This window comes from Colletotrichum paranaense (genome assembly GCF_030867605.1).
Source record: "Colletotrichum paranaense strain IMI 384185 chromosome Unknown Scaffold_13.1, whole genome shotgun sequence".
Taxonomy (NCBI): domain Eukaryota; kingdom Fungi; phylum Ascomycota; class Sordariomycetes; order Glomerellales; family Glomerellaceae; genus Colletotrichum; species Colletotrichum paranaense.
The window spans coordinates 738,616-756,106 of record NW_026848971.1 but is presented as its reverse complement, the minus strand read 5'-3'; the positions used below and the strand labels follow the sequence as shown (position 1 = coordinate 756,106).

The 17,491-nt window shown below is 49.8% G+C and overlaps 7 protein-coding genes across 7 annotated transcripts; 2 read left to right on the top strand and 5 right to left on the bottom strand.

Moving 5' to 3' along the window:
- Positions 1 to 412: 412 nt before the first annotated feature.
- Positions 413 to 6,494, bottom strand: CPAR01_13713 (uncharacterized protein; the record flags this gene model as incomplete). Its single annotated transcript, XM_060497965.1, has 9 exons — positions 413 to 1,162; positions 1,229 to 1,410; positions 1,968 to 2,878; positions 3,393 to 3,463; positions 3,525 to 3,703; positions 3,789 to 4,689; positions 4,772 to 6,128; positions 6,198 to 6,372; positions 6,443 to 6,494. 9 exons carry the CDS (start codon positions 6,492 to 6,494, stop codon positions 413 to 415), a joined length of 4,578 nt encoding a protein of 1,525 aa, XP_060343433.1.
- A 474-nt stretch (positions 6,495 to 6,968) lies between these two features.
- Positions 6,969 to 8,164, bottom strand: CPAR01_13712 (uncharacterized protein; the record flags this gene model as incomplete). Its single annotated transcript, XM_060497964.1, has 4 exons — positions 6,969 to 7,230; positions 7,350 to 7,709; positions 7,773 to 7,909; positions 7,964 to 8,164. 4 exons carry the CDS (start codon positions 8,162 to 8,164, stop codon positions 6,969 to 6,971), a joined length of 960 nt encoding a protein of 319 aa, XP_060343432.1.
- A 651-nt stretch (positions 8,165 to 8,815) lies between these two features.
- Positions 8,816 to 10,389, bottom strand: CPAR01_13711 (uncharacterized protein; the record flags this gene model as incomplete). Its single annotated transcript, XM_060497963.1, has 3 exons — positions 8,816 to 8,941; positions 9,003 to 9,281; positions 9,355 to 10,389. The coding sequence occupies 3 exons, from the start codon at positions 10,387 to 10,389 to the stop codon at positions 8,816 to 8,818; spliced, it is 1,440 nt and encodes a 479-aa protein (XP_060343431.1).
- Positions 10,390 to 11,592: 1,203 nt separating this feature from the next.
- CPAR01_13710 (dienelactone hydrolase) lies at positions 11,593 to 12,617 on the top strand (the record flags this gene model as incomplete). Its single annotated transcript, XM_060497962.1, has 4 exons — positions 11,593 to 11,728; positions 11,788 to 11,905; positions 11,980 to 12,332; positions 12,415 to 12,617. The coding sequence occupies 4 exons, from the start codon at positions 11,593 to 11,595 to the stop codon at positions 12,615 to 12,617; spliced, it is 810 nt and encodes a 269-aa protein (XP_060343430.1).
- Positions 12,618 to 13,216: 599 nt separating this feature from the next.
- Positions 13,217 to 14,018, top strand: CPAR01_13709 (short-chain dehydrogenase/reductase family Oxidoreductase; the record flags this gene model as incomplete). Its single annotated transcript, XM_060497961.1, has 2 exons — positions 13,217 to 13,785; positions 13,838 to 14,018. The coding sequence occupies 2 exons, from the start codon at positions 13,217 to 13,219 to the stop codon at positions 14,016 to 14,018; spliced, it is 750 nt and encodes a 249-aa protein (XP_060343429.1).
- A 402-nt stretch (positions 14,019 to 14,420) lies between these two features.
- Positions 14,421 to 14,750, bottom strand: CPAR01_13708 (uncharacterized protein; the record flags this gene model as incomplete). The annotated part of the gene is made up of 1 exon (XM_060497960.1): positions 14,421 to 14,750. One exon carries the CDS (start codon positions 14,748 to 14,750, stop codon positions 14,421 to 14,423), a length of 330 nt encoding a protein of 109 aa, XP_060343428.1.
- Positions 14,751 to 15,532: 782 nt separating this feature from the next.
- Positions 15,533 to 16,981, bottom strand: CPAR01_13707 (endo-1,4-beta-xylanase D precursor; the record flags this gene model as incomplete). The annotated part of the gene is made up of 1 exon (XM_060497959.1): positions 15,533 to 16,981. The coding sequence occupies one exon, from the start codon at positions 16,979 to 16,981 to the stop codon at positions 15,533 to 15,535; it is 1,449 nt and encodes a 482-aa protein (XP_060343427.1).
- Between the last annotated feature and the right edge of the window lie 510 nt (positions 16,982 to 17,491).

Genomic DNA, 17,491 nt, shown 5'->3' with positions numbered 1-17,491 from the left:
CATCACCACGGAACGGAGACCCGAATGCACCCCGCATTATGGTGGCGGGGTCCTGCTTCCGTGCCGTCACTTCGTAAACCGGAGTGGGGAATCGGCATTGTAGGTCTGAACTAGCCATGTCCTTGCTTGACTCGGGCTTTGGCTGTAGCAAAGTCGCTCGCAGGGAGGAAGGTGCAACGGTTTCACTGGGAGTCTGCTGGGCATGTTCAATTAGAGAGACGGTTGAGGCAGTTGAGCCCCCACGAAATTGGAACATCTATTGAGTTGGACCAATGAGGACAGGGCCTTCTCTAACAGAGCAAGTCTGGTTGTAGAGAGTTGTTTGCATTGATTGGAAGCCAGGAAATAGATCAGAGAATTCGGAACGAGTCAACATGAATATTCTAGAAGGCTGCTCTGTGTTTACCCAGATTCAATCAACTTGCCAGTCCTCGTTGCCTCCAATGTATCTGTAAAGCACGCGAGAGTCAAGATCGCGACATTTGGAATCTTGACTCGCCTCCTTGTAGGCTCTGAGGCCAACAGCACCAAGGATCAACTTTGCGTCAACCTTATCCGCCATAGACACAGCTAAGCCAAAGTCTTTTGCCATCAACTGAATCTTGAAGCCGCCTTGATACCCGTGACTTGCTGGGGCATTTGGACAGATGCCAGGCACAGGATTCCACTTGTCGCAGATCGTGCTTTGTGCAGTACTGTTGGAGAACACGCGCGCGAGGAGTCGAGGATCGATGCCCGCTCTCATCCCGATGTTCATGGCTTCGGATGTTGCAAGTGAAATGAGCGCCGAGCAGTAGTTGTTGCAAAGCTTTGCCGTAAGACCCAAGCCTGGGCCGCCACATGCAATGATATTCTTGCCCATGAGACCCAGTAAGTCGCGAATTTCTGGCCAGTTCGGACTTTTCTCGGAGCAACCAATCATCAGAGTCAATGTAGCGGCTTCCGCACCGAGGGTGCCGCCAGATACAGGTGCATCACAGAAGAATGTGGATGGAAAGTGAGATTTGATAGTGTTAGATACCAGCTGGGACGTCTCCGTGTCGATAGTTGAGCAATCGATGAGCAAGCGGGACTTCAGCTCAGGACCCAATATCCCGGTGTCTGGGTCCAAGTAGACGGTTTTCACATGACTGCCCTCTGGAAGCATTGTGAAGACTATGTCCTATATTCCCATTTTAGTCACGCGAGGTGGAGGTGGTGAAATATGATTGACCCGGTGTCAACTTACAGCCCTTTGTGAAACTTCTCTCGGAGACTTGCACCCTATTATATCTGCATTCTTTTCCTGATCGACGAGTCTCTTCATGGAGGTCTCTGAGATATCGTAGACGTATGTTTGAGAACCCTTCGCTACCTTGGCGACGAGATTGGAGGCCATGGGCAAACCCATAGCCCCAAGGCCAATAAATCCTAGGCTTAGTGGCTGATCCATTACAAGAAAGAAGAGCGTGCAATGATGGGAAGGAGAAGCTCTTAGGTGCGCATGAGTGTTGGTGTTTGTCTTGTTGATATTTCCAGAAGATATATGGACCCAGTCCAAGGTGTGAAGGCTTGCTCAAGTAATCAAGCGAGTTTGAGGTAGGTAGGCCGTTGGGGCGGGGTAAGGAAATAGGTAGCTACTAGGTCAGACCGTCAGCTGGCAGATTCGCACAGCACATCTCACAGCATGAGAGGGCACGTGAAACAAGCGCAAATCTGGAGAGTCGGAGACACTGTTGATTTTGCAGAAATCTGACTAACGCGGTAAACCCTTTCATAATCGCTGTGTGATTTGTGTCTTGGGGCTCAGTCTATCTTGCCAGGGAAAAAGGCTCCTTGGTGATCTTGTGCCCAAACTGCGTCATGAGCAAAAACTACCTGCAATACGAGATTGCTTTGCTTTGAGGTTTCTCGCAACGTCGAAATGCTGTTGAGTGTGTCCGTAGCCTCTCTTTTGTTCACATGGATACAACACGCTCGACCCTCACCATCTTCCCACTCAGCTATCTGCATCTCGCCTGTCAACAGACGAGCGTCGTGACAAGCATCCCCGATAAGCATCACCCAGGATTGAGGTCCTACTCTTGCGAGAAGTCCAAGATGTCCAGGCAAGTGGCCCGGCAAATCGACAGCAAACAAGGAACCATCGTCGCTTCCCCCAATATCCAGTATTCCCAATCCCTCCAAATTCTTCCAACGTTTTGTAACCCCTGCTGCGTCTACGTGTTCTCCGGGGCCCGTGATCTCTTCAACCCTGAGGCCGTCGAAAAGATCAGACTGGAAATTAGAATGAGACATATGCCCATTTATCCCCTGGCTGAGCAATACAAGCGATCCTTGACCAACTCGAAAGCGAGCGTTCGGAAAGTCAGAAGGAGTCCCAATATGGTCCCAGTGAACATGGCTGAGTATGACTTCGTCGATAGCTGCCACATCAAGACCTCCATCGATCAGGCTCTGTCGGACGTCCGGTAATAAGGTCATCGGCTGACGATTCTTTGTGTGGTTTTGTATCGGCGTAGAATAGCGTTCAATATCCCGTCTCAAGCCCAGATCGTAAAGAATGCGTCGATGACCCCCTTCGAATAAATTCTGCGAGATGAGGAAAGAGAGTGATGGCACAAGCGAGGTCTCGTCCTCAGACACCCCCGCGACGAAGAACCGCTTGGGGAGGGTGAACTCGCCGCCTCTGAGAGCGGAGACTTGGACCTCCCCCCGTGCTTTCGACTCCAGATCTTTAAGGGCAACTGCCATTCCATCGGATCTGGACATGTTGATTTGAATTTCTTGCGTATTTCGAGATGAGGCCGGTGGGTGAAGAGTATAGGTAAGACGTGTGGGTGCCAACAATTCAGGCGGCGATAGACCGCTACTTGCGGGGTAGCTGTATGGCCCAATCCTGCGTCTCCGTGCCAAACTTTAGGACTTAGCTGGGATTCAGGACCTCCGCGACTGATCTGTATCGAAGCTTCTGAGAACGCATCTAGATACAAATGTATTCCCTTCGATCCGCCCTTTCACAATCCGACTAGCCTGTCATATCCTGCCCATCCTTGACCCATCGAAGCTCCACACGAGGATGGTCAACTCCGACGCCACACTTCCTGATGCCACCGTGCTTGAAGTTTATTTAGTAGAATGCGATTGATCTACAACTGAATTTGTTTTCCCCTCAAACCCCTTGGAGTCATGACAATGTACATCGCAACATGTGGAGAATCTCTGCATCTAGATCCCTTGGTGGAGGGAGTGAGATGAGTTTAATGTATGGTTCCCAAGCCATCATTACAGCGCTTGAGGTAGTTGACCACTAGCAATACACGTTTTGCAACAAAGAGATTTGTTGTAAACTTCCACCCGTCTTTTCCGCGTTGTACGTCACGCCGGTAGGTTTACGGCAGCTGGCATCATACGCGTCTTGATACGCATCGGCCAGTTGGCTCAGTATTCCTCCCATCCGTGGCGTAATGCCCCACACCCAGACCTAGGAAGTTATCAGTATATCAGTTTGCAACGATGCATGAAAACAAAATATTATCACCTACGTCTGACAGAAACCAGCCCCACGTCCTGGCGATTCCGGCAGCAAGAGTCGTGCCCTCCCCGATATCGCACTCGGCCTCATCTAGAGTCTCTCTGATCAAGGCTAATAGCTCCAGCTCGCTCTGAATTGGCTGCATCCCGGCTATCTTGTCCTGTTCTATGGACTGAGCCCATTTTGATACTAGAAGAGCTGTTTGCAGCAAGGAGATCAGCATCATGAACGGATCCTCCCAATCAGCTGTAAGGGTTATCTCGAATTCGCTTACCACCCGTCCACCCTGCCACAGCATGCTCAACACTCCATCGAAAAGCGGCAGTCTTCCGGACCAGAAGATGCCCCATCTTGACTGGAACAACCATGCCTTCGAAGGCTTTCGAAACCATCTTGAGAATGTGGGAGCTTCGTTCCATCCTGCCCATAATGAATGATGACACGCATGACCCAAGGTCCCTATCCTCAAGGCTCAACAAGCTGATTCGACAGGGAGTGGTGGATATTTTCGACAGCTTTGTGTAAGCTATGCGCAAGACTGCCTGGCAGTTGAATACAAGCGAGATTTCTTTGTCCTTCTCGTCTTCTTCTGGACGTGGTTGTCGTAGCTCGCTCCTGACGCCTTGGAGAAAAGCATCGCACCGAGCCAACGACTGCATAGCACCGTTGAGGAGCGAAGCTCTCAGAGGGTCTTGTTCATCACCAATATCATTCCTTGCAATCGAACGTGTTGAAGCGAGGGCCTGGCAGACTTGTAATCTCTGCCACATGTGAACAACGACCGCATGGGTCAAGACAAGGGCAGTAAAGGTCGACACGCGGTACGGTACCGTGTCGGCATGATACCTTCCTTCAAGTAGAATGTCAACAAGTACATCTTTGATTGTGTGTCGTCGACTGTATGGCGAGCTTTTCGAGGCAGCTGTCCGAAGCTCTCGCCACTCTGCAGGTGACCTCGCGTTCCACATCTTTTCATCTTGATACGCTTCGATATCCAGATCTTGGGTCGCATGAAATCCAGGATTGACGTCGTAGATCACCATAGTGAGGGTACTCTCTATGAAGATACCCCCCAGCGCGCGCTTCCACGACTCTAGCTCTATCCACGTGTGCCACGTCATCTCGGATGGTTCTGTTTCAGTGTTTTCTACCGCAGTTCGAGCTTTGTTATAAACCTTTGAGATTTTGAACGACGCTAGTAAGTATCATTGTCTCGAAGTAGTCTTCTATCGCTCATAAAGGTGCAGATTGACTCACCAAGGTGTAGAAGCCGTTGTCCTTCATCGTTGCGTCAACGAGATCCTTCTCCCCGCTCATGACTGCGTAAAAGCTAAGAAGAATTTTCGCTTGCACAAACCAAAGGAAGTAGTCCTTTACCATGGATTTGGAATTGTCCTTGGTTGGTTGAGGCACCTGTTCCACACTGCGGATTGATAAGTCATAAAGATGACGCGCTCGACGTCGGTCCAGGCGATAGAGAGCGCCGATGGAACAGATGGAAAGCACCAAGGGGCCCGGAGTGTGTGCCAAATCAAAAGTCTGCATATGAATGATGGGAAAGTGGCTATGAAAACTCGTCATGTAAGCAGATAGGAAGCCCTGCAACGTTTTGGCGGTGGGCAGTTGGAAGTCTCCAGCTGCTATTCTCAGCCGCGAAGACATGTCTTTGCGAAGATACGCACACGTCTCTTCGTCAAAGGTCACGGTCGGATATTGTTGACGCCCGTCTTCGAGTAGAGAAGGGAGATCGCTGCTAGCCGAGGGTATTTGGCAGCTAGCCCATCCAAGGGGGGCTCCGCTTGAAGGGTCCTCAGTATTGGGATGGCGTGGAATTCGTCTTCGATCATCTCTCTGCTCCGCGGTGTCACCTGGTATGGGCGAGAGGTCAAATGCGCCCATGCCGAGATAGGCCAGTGTTCTCGGTGAAAATAGCTCATCGTTTTCCGTGGATGGATCAGCAGCACCGCTCTTCTCCGGTGGATTTTGTGGTTGACGAGGGGGTTGTTCTCGTAAAGCGCCAGTCTCAAGTCCGTTTTCTGCTGGATATTTACTTGGCATCTCCACGGCAATACTTTCAAAGGGAAGATCCATGTTCATGAATAACGCTGGGTCTAGCGGTGGCAACTCTTCAACTGGATCGACGTCGTGGAAGTACTGAAGCTGCAGCAAGTTTCCTTCCTGTTGAGCATCATGCTGGAATATGTCTGCGGGACGACTTTCGGTGGCTCGGTTGAGAGTACTTGGATCCCTGCGCGTCTCGAAGGATTGGTCAGTTAATGGCTGAAACGACATCAACATTCGTTCAAGTTCGATGTCGGGATCGGCTGCTTGCCGAGAGTATGACTTCCGTCGTGAGTTGGCTCGGCGCCGTTGACTGGAACATGGTGATGTTGTGGAAGAAGCGACGCCATCGTCTGGCGACTGCGAGTCTGGAGATTCCTGGCCGGATCTTTCGTCTTCCTCTTGGTCTATGTTCATGTAGTCATCGCCTTTCGACGGGGAGAACACTGTTGCTTGCGCCAGTGGCGCGCATGCTACTGTCACCACATCTCCAATCTTTTCTTTTGCTTGCTCCTTCGCATGCAGAGTGCGCTCGTGTCTCGTAACAAGGTCCCTAGAAGCTCTCAATTAGCAGAAAGTCTTGTGGCTTGTCCGAGATCGGAAAGCTTCTGCCAATACGTACTTCCTCGCGTATGACTTGTGACAGTATCGACACACGTAAGGCTTCTCGTGCGTATGGGTTCTCTCGTGACGAATGCAGTGCTCGCTGCGCTTGAAGGCTTTCGAGCAGTGCGCGCACTTGTACTGGCGTCGTGGTCGACCTCTTCGCGCGGCGCTGGAGGGACTTCCTTCGGGCCCTGAAGACATGGACGTTTTGATTCTATGCTCCCTTTCTCTGAACGCGGTGATCTCGCCTCGATTGTTTACTTCCGTCGATTCGAATAGCTTCAAGCAGTGGATTGGTAGCCTCAATTGCCATGATGTGGTGTTGGCAAGGAACAGTACGGGCAGATCGGATTCCTGAGATGCCGACAGAGGCCGGGCTTGACTTGCGGGGGGACCAGGACATCCCCTACATTCTTCTCCGCACCTGATGCGTATTGACCCGTTAGTGTCCTGGGAAGTCTGAAATCCACGGCGTGCGACTCGCTGATGGCTGATGAATCAGGGCTGTGTCAGCTTCTTCCGCAGCGATGGGCCCCATCCTAGCGTCACATCTCTTGCACCAAACATTCGGCAGTGATGGGAGGGCGAACCCAGCAAGCTTTACGGCGCCTTCTGCACCCCAGAAGCCGCTAAGTGAGGTTTGTATTGGCAAAGGCTGGGGAAGACTGCGGGGAAGTGGCAGGGGCCAACGCTCACAACTTCACCAGCGATTACTCAAATAGCATGATGCGAGGGATCGTTTCTTAGCTACTACTTATCTGCCCAGGAAGAATTAGTTCCCGACGCTCTATGGCCTTCCATGTGCTTTTATTCTGTTCAGGACAGTGTCATCAAACATGGGGTGTAAGATTGACATCAACACAGCATCGCTGCCATCCTTGATGAACTCGGCATCATGGGCCATCGCAATGTGCATCCCATACTCCTCAGCTGCTTTTCTGAGTCTGGAAATCGTATCAAGTGCTTTGTCTAGATCTTCATGCAAGCAGAATCGGGATCCGTCGTCCATTTTGACGTTGGCGATTTCTCGGCGACCAAGAAAAATATCCCTGCTCGGAAGTAAGCCTGTTGTTCAGTGACGGTCGGAAGATGAGTCCATTGCAAGAGGCTCTTTGAAGGACGGCGTGGAATCCCTCAGGATGATGATACTTGACGGATATGCACTGACCTTGAATGACAGCAGTCACTTGCCATGACAATGCGTTCGCCTGATTCTAAATAGGCGCATGCTGCGAGATTTCCTGCCATATGTCCAGGGGCTTCGATGATCCAAAGACTGCCATCTCCGAAATAATCCAGTGCTGATTCGAATGGTCCCCAGGACTGCCACGAGCCTTCGAGCTCTTGAAAATTCTCCGTCCGAAATTTGTCATCGCCGAAAATCCGAGAGTCCCATTGAACCATCGGCTGGATTTCATCATTCTGGATATGCCCTGGAGAGCAGTGTAAAGCTGTCCCGCGGCCAAAGATGACCTTGGCGTTGGGGAATTCGTCTTTGATCGGACGACAGTGATCCCAATGTGCGTGACTGCTGGCCGGTCAATTGTCCTGGCATTCGAATAAACGTCCTTGGATTTGCCCATAGAAATACCTGAAGAGCACTGTGTCAATGTCCGAAGTTTTCACACCAATGTCTTGCAACTGTTCTGTAAGCCGTCGACGTGGTCCAACTGGATTGCAGCTCGTCCAGTGGTAATTCAACACGAACGGGGTATACATTTGCCGGTTCTGTTGGACGCCAAAGCGTGAGTATTGAACATCAGTCTAATTCTCTCGACTTACATCACTAATACCAAGATCCCAAAGGATCTTGCGGCCTGACGCTCTATGATGGATGTAAAAACACCAGTTGTAGAGGAAATATGGCCTGTCATGCCCATCTGCGTGGATCTTTGTGTCGTCTGTTGTAGTGAGACCTCCGCCATCAAGTAAGGTCAATTCGACAGCACTACCCGAGAATGGAAGAGTTTTGATGCCCTTCATGTTGTTTCGATGAGAGTATGTCTTGCCGCGAAATTTCCTTGGTAGTTACCCCAAGCCATCATGCGACCAGAACGGATGCGACCTGTCTTCATATAATAATGCATCAAGCTACCTCCACGTCAAAGCTCCCCCGCATTGTCTTGCGTGACATTTTGCATGTAAACAAAGCCACCAGGGTCCTTGTTCCTCAATTTGAGGCCCTCATTTCAACACTCTCGTTGGGATAGCGAGGTGCAGCACAGGATGGTCAATGTTGTTGCATGGCGAAGAAAGAATTTGCATGGATTATCATCCACTTACTTGATTGCTTGTTGCTTCAATTTTCTGAAGCTGGTTGTTTGTGAAACATTGGTTATTACCGCCACACTCTTTGTTTGCTCAATAGTTCCATGTTGCAAGCCCTTACCTCTCGACTTTCTGTTTGCTCACCGCCGTTTCGGCTTTACCGCGTGGTAAAAGGCGTCCATGTCGGTAGATAAATCCCAGCCGTGTCCTAGGTACTTGGACCTATGATAGCATCTGGCTCACGGAGAAGATATTTCCTCAGCAGAGAGCGATATGACACACTCTCAATCCTCTTGAACATAAATATCTAGTCTCACTTATCTTCATACTGCAGAATTCTATCCTGATAAATGTAAAGCTGAACATTCAGAGAGCTGGTTTCGCCTGTGCGTCGATATCGAAACCCTTGTATCCCGTAAACAGACTATCAGGATCCCACCGCCTTCGGATCTCCATGAAGCGAGCACGAGCTGAATCCGTCCATACTTTGATCTGGAATCACCTTGATGTCAACAGTGTTGTCGGCTAGGTTCAGTAAGGAGAGAACACATACCTCAGGTGAATGCAAGGAATTCTTGGATTGGTCAAAATCGGCACTGTAGATCCCACAGGCAACTGCTTCAGCCTTTTTGTACGAGGCCCGCATGGTTTCTCGTACTCGGGGCACAAGGGCAGGGTCCTTCCAGCCACTGAATGTTGATATATAGTACTGCTGAGGAATACTGAAGACAGCATCTCTCTCATCTGGTTTGATAGTGTCGCAGATATATATACAGCCAAAAGACGACTTCGTTGGCAACTCGCACATAGCGGGCTTGATGGCCTCAATCAACTAAACCGCAAATTAGCAGTGAATTAGCATCGGATCGCATTTGTCATTTGAAATTTAGGGTGGTTTTCCGTACCTTTGGAAGGGACACCGAAGGACAGTTGAGGATACTGTTGATTCCCCATTTCTGGCCCGGTGATTCAGGATTGATCTGTCGCTGAAGCTCGAAAAACTCCTCCCAGCTCGCTTCTACCGTGACCTTTTCCTCAGTAAGGCAGCCTTTGATGTTCTCAGGGACTACGTCCCAGACTTCTAACATTGCAGCAGCCTCGGCCAAAGTATCGGCGTAAGCGCAAACATTGATAGCCATCACTAAAGGTGATGATTCGGGAACAACTTCCGCCGCTTCACTGTCAAACAACTCCGGGTGAAGTACGCAGATGGCCGACTCGGTAAACTTTCTTGGCATAGCGTCATTTCGTTCGAAAGCAAATGTGATTAAGTTTTCGAACTTATCGCCAACAGTGAATGTTGTAGATCGCCAGAATAGTCGTTTCTTTGGTATAGTCCGACTCCAGATTCGGGTCACAACTCCAAAGAACGCTTGCCCGCCGCCTCGAGCAGCCCAGAAGAGGTCTGCGTTTTCCGTCCGGCTTGCTATCAATACTCTACCATCTGGAACAACAATCTCCAGTCGAACAATCCATTCTGTAATAGTAGCTCCCCATGCTCTCATGAAGAGACCTTGCCCGCCTGCTAGACAGAAACCTCCTAGTGCTACGTCAGGCGCATGCCCAAAAGGAAAGAATCTGTCGACGGCGTCTGTAGCCTTCCAGGCTTCATAAACGCGAATGCCGGGGCCCACCTCGACCTCCTCAGTGACTTCATCATATTTGACGTGGTGATTAATGTTGCTGACGTCGATAAGAACTCCGTTATGGACTAAGGAGGGTTTGGAAGGGAGGTGTCCTCCAGATCGAATGCCGACTGAGACTTTTAGCTCTCTGGCCCTGCGAAGTGCTTCGACGACATCCTGAGAGGTCTTTGCCACATGGATCTCAGTCGGATACCTGTCAGTCTCTTCTCTATTGAAGTAGAAATTCCGTGCTTCTTCGTATTGTGCGGTTCCACGTTTAAGAGCGTGGCCTTCGTCAGGATTAGAAGATGACATGTTGAAAATAATATTGCTCGTGATGCTGCTATGATCTACGTGTATTCATCGGGCAGGAGACATAGATTCAAGTAATATCTTTTCAATATGATTCAAAATTAGTCGCTGCTCGAGTTCAAGACTCGTAAATACCCCACATTGGGCCATCGTTGGCGGACAACCTATGTCAGAACCCAGCGGATGTGGGGGCGGGGATGGATCAACCGCTTGAGCCTACACGTATTCCTACCCCATGGCGCCGCGGGTGCTTATGCTAGGTCATTTTGATCGCCCTCTCATTAGATAATTTGTTTAGAAGAGCCTCGTAGTTAAGCATCGGGGGCGGTGCACTAGGGTTTGGTTCAAGAGCCCGCAACCTCAAGCTCATCTCACACTTGTATTGTCGGGCCAAATCGCTCTTCATTTCGAAGACCGATAAGCGGCAAACAGCGGTGGACATTGAGAGAAATGCAGAATTGTCCACCAAGACCTCGTAGATTTTCCAATCGATTCTTTCGAGAAGGCCTACAAGCTTCGAAGTTGTCGAGGTAGGCCAACAGACACGAATTGACTTGAACATCAATATCGATGTGGTTGAAGGGGGCATGCGACGGAAGTTTGCAATATTTTGAGATCGAAAGCATCAAAGACAATAGCATAGAATAGTCTCTTATTATCACTTAATATGATCTATTGCTTGTTTAAAAAGAGGAAGACAAAATGATTCTTTCGATAGTTTCTCTCCGCCGCCGATAGAGGAAATGTTCGTTTCATCTCATCAAGCTTTGACTGAGACGACCCCGAAACGCTCCAGAGAGCACAGCACCGGCCATGTACGAGATGGACATCTGAGAAGCTGATTGGCTCACCTTACTTGAGCTCCGGCCGTCTTGTCTTTTGATCAGATAAAACAAAAAATTGGTGGGAGCGAGCACCTCGTAGTTAGCGCTAGATACCAGATTGGCGGAAGTTTGCTGCGTGTCGGCAGCTTGCCACACCCTCCAAGTTCAACACTCTCGGCATGATGTTCTTCGGATCCCGAGCCAATTTGGAGTTAAGCTTCCTTTATGAGGCAGTCTCGATGCAGGTACGGTGCCTTGAGGGAGAGTCTACATCCCATGGTACACATGTTTTGCCACGTTAAAATACTCGACCTTCCCCAGGACACACTCCAACATATCTGCCTCTCTTAGAGCAGTTATTTGGTTCAACTAGATTGCCACGATGCGATACCTCTGTGCTGTCTCTGCATTCCTGGGGTTGATGTGCCTGGCGGAAAGTAGGAGCTCATACGTCGCTGACTTGTCCATCTTGGCATTTGCCGGCACCCCGGTTGGGAAAGTTGTGCCTTTTAATGGCCGTAAGTGACTATTCTATGACTGAATATCGTGCTTAAGTATCGTATACTGACAAAAACAGTTGATCTTTACGTCTCGATGCCGCGCAATAAGAGCGAAAAAGGGCCAGATCCGATGCGACAATTTGGAGTTCTCATGCTGCCTGACGTTTTTGGGATCCAGTCGACGGAGAACATGCTGTGAGTAGACCGAGGATGCATGATTCTTCTTCAGCCTAGCTTTATACTTCTAGTGATAACTGACCCTCTCAAAGTCTCGCTGACAGCTTTGCCCGCGCTGGCTACATCACTGTTGCCCCAGACTTGATGGACGGCAAGCCAAGAACCGAAGGGTCTATGTCAGGGTTCAACGCGAGCGAGTTTTTCAAGTCACATGGACCTAGCGTCACAGACCCCAAAGTCGAGAAAGCCATCACCTACATGCGAGAGCAAATGGGCGTCCGTCATATTGCATCGACCGGGTATTGTTTCGGTGGGCGATATGTCTTCCGAGCACTCGGGCTTCCCGACAACAAGGGAGTGCAGGTTGGGTTTGCTGCACATCCAAGCGCACTTGGCGACGACGAAATCAAGGCTATCAAAGGACCTGCAAGTCTGGCCGTGGCCGGTAAGCTCTATTCCAGGAATTATACATCTCCCTCCCTCATGAATTCGGTCCGTCTTACGAGACTAACTTTTACGCCGCACAGAGGGGGATACTGGTATGTTGACAAAGAGAAGGATGGAGATTGAAACAGCCATGGGAACTACTGGTCAACCGTTCACGATGGCACTTTATGGCGGAACACCTCACGGCTTTGCTACACATCCTGATCTCAACAATCCTGTGCAAAAGGCTGCGAAAGAAGATGCTTTCCTGCAAGCGGTTCGCTTCTTCGAGACATGGTTATGAGACCATCGGTTCACTCAAGTAAATGAACATGCTTGCATACAGCTATTGGCAAGTACCCATTGGTTCAGGGGTCCTGAACAGCTAGAGAAAGGGCGTGAGTCATCGCCATGGCACTACTTAATCATTCAATCAACTGGGTTACACTACCATCACTTCGAGTGGCTACGAGACGTGCAAGACTGGAGCCATGTTTTGCAAAATAAATTAGAACAACATATATCTATCTTAAATGTATATTCGGAATCGCCCAGCAACATCATTTTCCTTATGGGACATGTTGAACCAATATCCCGGTACGTAAGTTTCGGTTGTCAGCGGGCTGCATTAGCGTGCATTGGGGGCGAACGGTGGCTGACAGTGGAGCTATTCATATTCTCGAGTTTGGCAGTAGAGATCGTGAGATCTAGTGAGAAGTATTAAAGCAATGACGTGACACAGAGAAGGTCTCGATTACTTATAAAAGGTCTCGTATACCATCGCGTTCATCTCATCCCATACTCACTTATTCCTCACTGTTGTGTTCTTTTGCTACTCTTTGCTTTCCTCACCTCCAGGCCCATTGAAGCCATATCTTGAACCCGATAGTCTACATTACCGAAATGTCTCTCACATTCAGCGAAAAAGTCATCATTGTGATTGGCGCTGCATCTGGAATGGGCTTAGCTACCGCAAAGACTCTACTTGATGAAGGTGCCAAGGTTGGAATGTCTGACGTCAACAGCGCGGCTCTTGAAAATGCAGTCAAGGGACTTGGCTCAGAGCAACAAGAGAGAGTCTTCTCTAGAGCCTCAGACGTCACAAACCGTGCATCAATCCGCAGCTTCCTAAGACACACAAAGTCGCATTTTGGCAAGGTCGATGGTGTCGCCAACTTTGCCGGTTGTGGTGGCCATGAATTGGGCACCCAGTCGATCTGGGAAACCAGCGACGCCGAATTCGACTTCATCACCAATCTCAATATCAAGGGAGCATTTCATGTACTCGCTGAAGCTCTTATGCCCGACTTCCTATCTCACGGCGGGAGTTTTGTTCATGTTGGAAGCATGTTCTCACTCCAAGGCTTCCTGAAGGGTGCGGTATTTGCCGCTTCCAAGCATGCGTCCCTGGGTATGGTTCGCAGTGCCGCTAAAGAAGTTGGCGACAGAGCCAGAGTCAATTGTGTGTTACCGTAAGTTATTCGCATTCTTCCCTTTGGTTGAATGATGCTGATGAAGTGGCAGTGGTGCTATTGACACGCCGATGCACCAAGCCAATTTGGCTAGAGTTCCTAAGGACTTTCCTGCCCCAACACTCGTAGGGAAGGCCCAAGAAGTAGCCGCTGTGACCGTTTTCATGCTCAGCGACAAGAGCACTTTTGTCAATGGAGCCGCTTGGAGTGTTGACGGGGGTGCCGGTCTGTGATCAAGCCCATGCTCGCATCTCGCAATTGCAATTGGTTCGTGTTGCTTAGGTTGAGGCATTGGTCTTCAGACAACTCCCTTGCAACAGCACTACACTGTCTCCTACTTCAGACCTGAACTCAATGCAAGCTGAAAATAATCATGCAAGTCAAGGCCTTAGCACTTTCATTTTCATAACAAATGAATCATGACTCTGTTCACTTGATTTGAGACAAATCAATGACTCTCTCTTTTGATCCTTTGTGAACGTCTGTTTCATATGTCATAAGAATTTTTTTATTACTGATACTATTTCAATAGAGCTCCAGTCCGAACTGAGGTAGTTTTCACTTCATTCCTCCGTTCATGGCTGTTGGATGAAGTCGCTCCTTCCGTTCGAAGATGTCATGCCCTAAACAGCCACTCAAAGAGTAGCCTCCTTCGCGTCCTCGCCGATAAGGAAAACAGGCTCCTTGTTGCTGTAGTTGGGGACGTCCTGCATGACCTTGGCCGTGTCGGGTGAAGCGAGCGCCTTGTGAATGCTCTCAACGCTGTCGAAGGTGAGAATGCCGGCGAAGGCGTACTTGGGCTGCTTTCCGTCGGGGGACGCCGAGTACTTGGTGACCTTCCAGGACTTGACGCCGGCGGACTTCCATGTGGCAGCGGCCATGGGCATGTGGCTCTCGACGTAGTAATCGATGTTGTACTTGGCATCGGCCTCGTTGGGGTAAAGGACAGAGACAGTGGCAGGCATTTTGTCGAGTTTCTTGTTTTTGGTTCAGTTGCCTGGAAGAATAATGCGTTTGAGTTGTTGGCGGGTGAGTGATTCGAGCTAATTCTGTTGATAGGTATTTTGAATTGAATTAATCGTTGTGACTCAAGTCTAGACCGCTGGGACCCGAAAGGGATAAATACCTCCGCCCATCATCCCCTCACTGACGTAAGACACAACTACGCATTTCCATTGGGGCGGAGACACGGCTTACCAATTCTCCCTTCTGTCGCAGTCTTTTAGGTTTCCACTCCGTGGATTCCGGTGCGAATGGTGGCCCTTGACAGCGTGCCAGGTGGAGCGGATTCGGGCGCTCCGTGCTCCGTCTCTCGAATCTCAACTTGATCTCCCGTGCCTCGGCATGCCTCGGACACACGGAGTTCTGAGCGGGGAAGCTTGCTTTGCTAAACCCCGCTTCTCGATCAGTCGGACTATCATAGTAATCAATGATAGTTGATCGACATGGAGCTTATCGGTATGGCTTCCAGCTAATTACGCTGCCACATGGTACAGGATTGAATGAAGTTCCGGTAGGCGGTCTGATATGGCAATATGTCAAGAGCGTCACTTGTATACACCCTAGAAGAAATGTTACCTCAAGAACTAAGGTAGATAATTTTAGTAAGTGGTTGCAGTTTCATCGTTCGTTTTGAATCATCCACATAATACTAATAATCCGTTGATGGCCAAGCGTAAATATCTGAGTCCACATGCGGGTTCATTCTTTTGACGGTTCATCCCAACGTACTCGATTACTGTCCCATTTACTGCGGGTGTGTAACAGAAAGGTTGTCATAGAGAGCCCCAGTCCGGAACACTCGCACTCCTGTGGTACCCTTTGTACTCTTCGAAACGACGTGTGTCAGCTTAGGGGCGCTCATATCATCAACAAAGACTTTGACCTCCTTGTTGATGACAGTCACCCTTAGATGGTAGTCTGTTCCAGTCTGGATCGGCGTCTGGGCAGATGCTAGTTGAGTCCAACTGTGGTCCATTTGACCTAGAACGACCTCGCCTGATGCGTCAATTGCAGCGTAGAACCCAGTCAAGCTGTCGATTCCTGCTGAAGCACTCGTAACGCCGAAAAGAACTCCCGCATCACCGGAATCTTGAGCGTTTGACCCAACATCTGGATCAACGAGGGCGATGTCGATGTCAAACACCAAATCCTCGAATCCTGTGTTCTGAAGGGCCTTTCCACTTGTGGCCTTTTCCGCCTTAAGCTTCCCGTCCTTGACTGAGAAGGACCCTTCAAAAGAGGTGTACCAGCCAATTAGGTTCCCGTCCTCAAAGTTGTCCTTGACCAGCATCGTAACTGGCTTGATTGTCCCATCCTCATTGAAGTACATCCTATCATAGGCAAGATGACGATGGTTGCCATCACTATCGCCTAATGGCCTGCGGTGATAGAAGATGTACCAGATGTCCGTTCCGGGGACTTTGATGACCCCGTTATGGCCAGAACCAGTTGCTACAGCGGTATCCTGCTGGAGAATCTTGGCTTCCCGGTTAAAAGGGCCAATGGGTGAATCCGAAATGGCGTATGAGACTGAGTAATCCGGGCCCGTCCATCCCCCTTCAGACCACATGAGGTAGTACTTCCCATTGCGCTTGAACATCAGGGAACCCTCCACATAGTTCTCGGGTGTGATTTCTTTGAACTGGCTCCCGTCTGAGAAGGTGCCGATGCTGACCATATCGCTGTTCAGCTTGGCAACATTGGCATGCGCGTGGCCACCATAGTAGATATACGCCTGACCATCATCGTCGATGAAGACATCTTGATCGATGGGTTGTGCCCCATTATGGTACTCGCCAATGAGCGGCTTCCCGATCGCATCTTTGTAAGGGCCCTCGGGCTGGTCTGCTACGGCAACACCAATACCGCCAACCTGCTTTTCTCCCTCTTGGATATCATTGGCTGCAAAGTACAGGTAGTATTTTCCGTCGCGTTCAATATGGGCGGGCGCCCACATGGCTCTGTTTGCCCAAGATACCTGGGCTTTGGTAATGATGTCCGCATGTTTGGTCCAGTGCACTAAGTCGGTCGAAGAGAAAGCATCTAGATAGGTCTGCTCGTCATAGGCGTAGGATGAGGTCGGGAATACCCAATACCGGCCCTTGTAGACGCATGTGTCGGGATCGGCGTACCACCCGTCCACGAAAGGGTTGCCGGCTTCCGAAGTGGTGAAATCTGGGAGCGCTCGCCTCATGGTTGCGGTGTATGAACCACTGGAGAAGAAAATTGCTGTTGTGTAGAATGGTAACTTCATTTTCGGCGAGTCTGAGTGTCAGATGTTGAGGTGGCGTTATTGAGGGGTAGCGGTTGTGCATTCGGAACAAAGACTGCCTTTTGTACGTACAAATGCTACCTTGACCTTGAAGTCGCACCCGATATGAAAGAGAGAAAGCTTGCCTTGCTGCGTCACGTTGCTGCAAGAGGGCACATCGCACGTTTAAATGACATTTTTGGATTCCCAAAGTCCAGCTTACCCAAGTCCCCTAATAGCGTGCAGGAGGATTTTAGCGCTCATCTGTAACTCTGCTGCCTGGCGGCCATGACAATCTAGGGGAACTTTGGAAGCAATTATTTTTATGCTAATCCACCATGACGATCACTCTCGAGTACTAGACATGGGATTGAACGTGTTCTTCTGACAAATTGGGACCGAGGAACCTTCCACTGAAACGCTGTATACTCAAGCTACTCTTTCAAGCCTTCT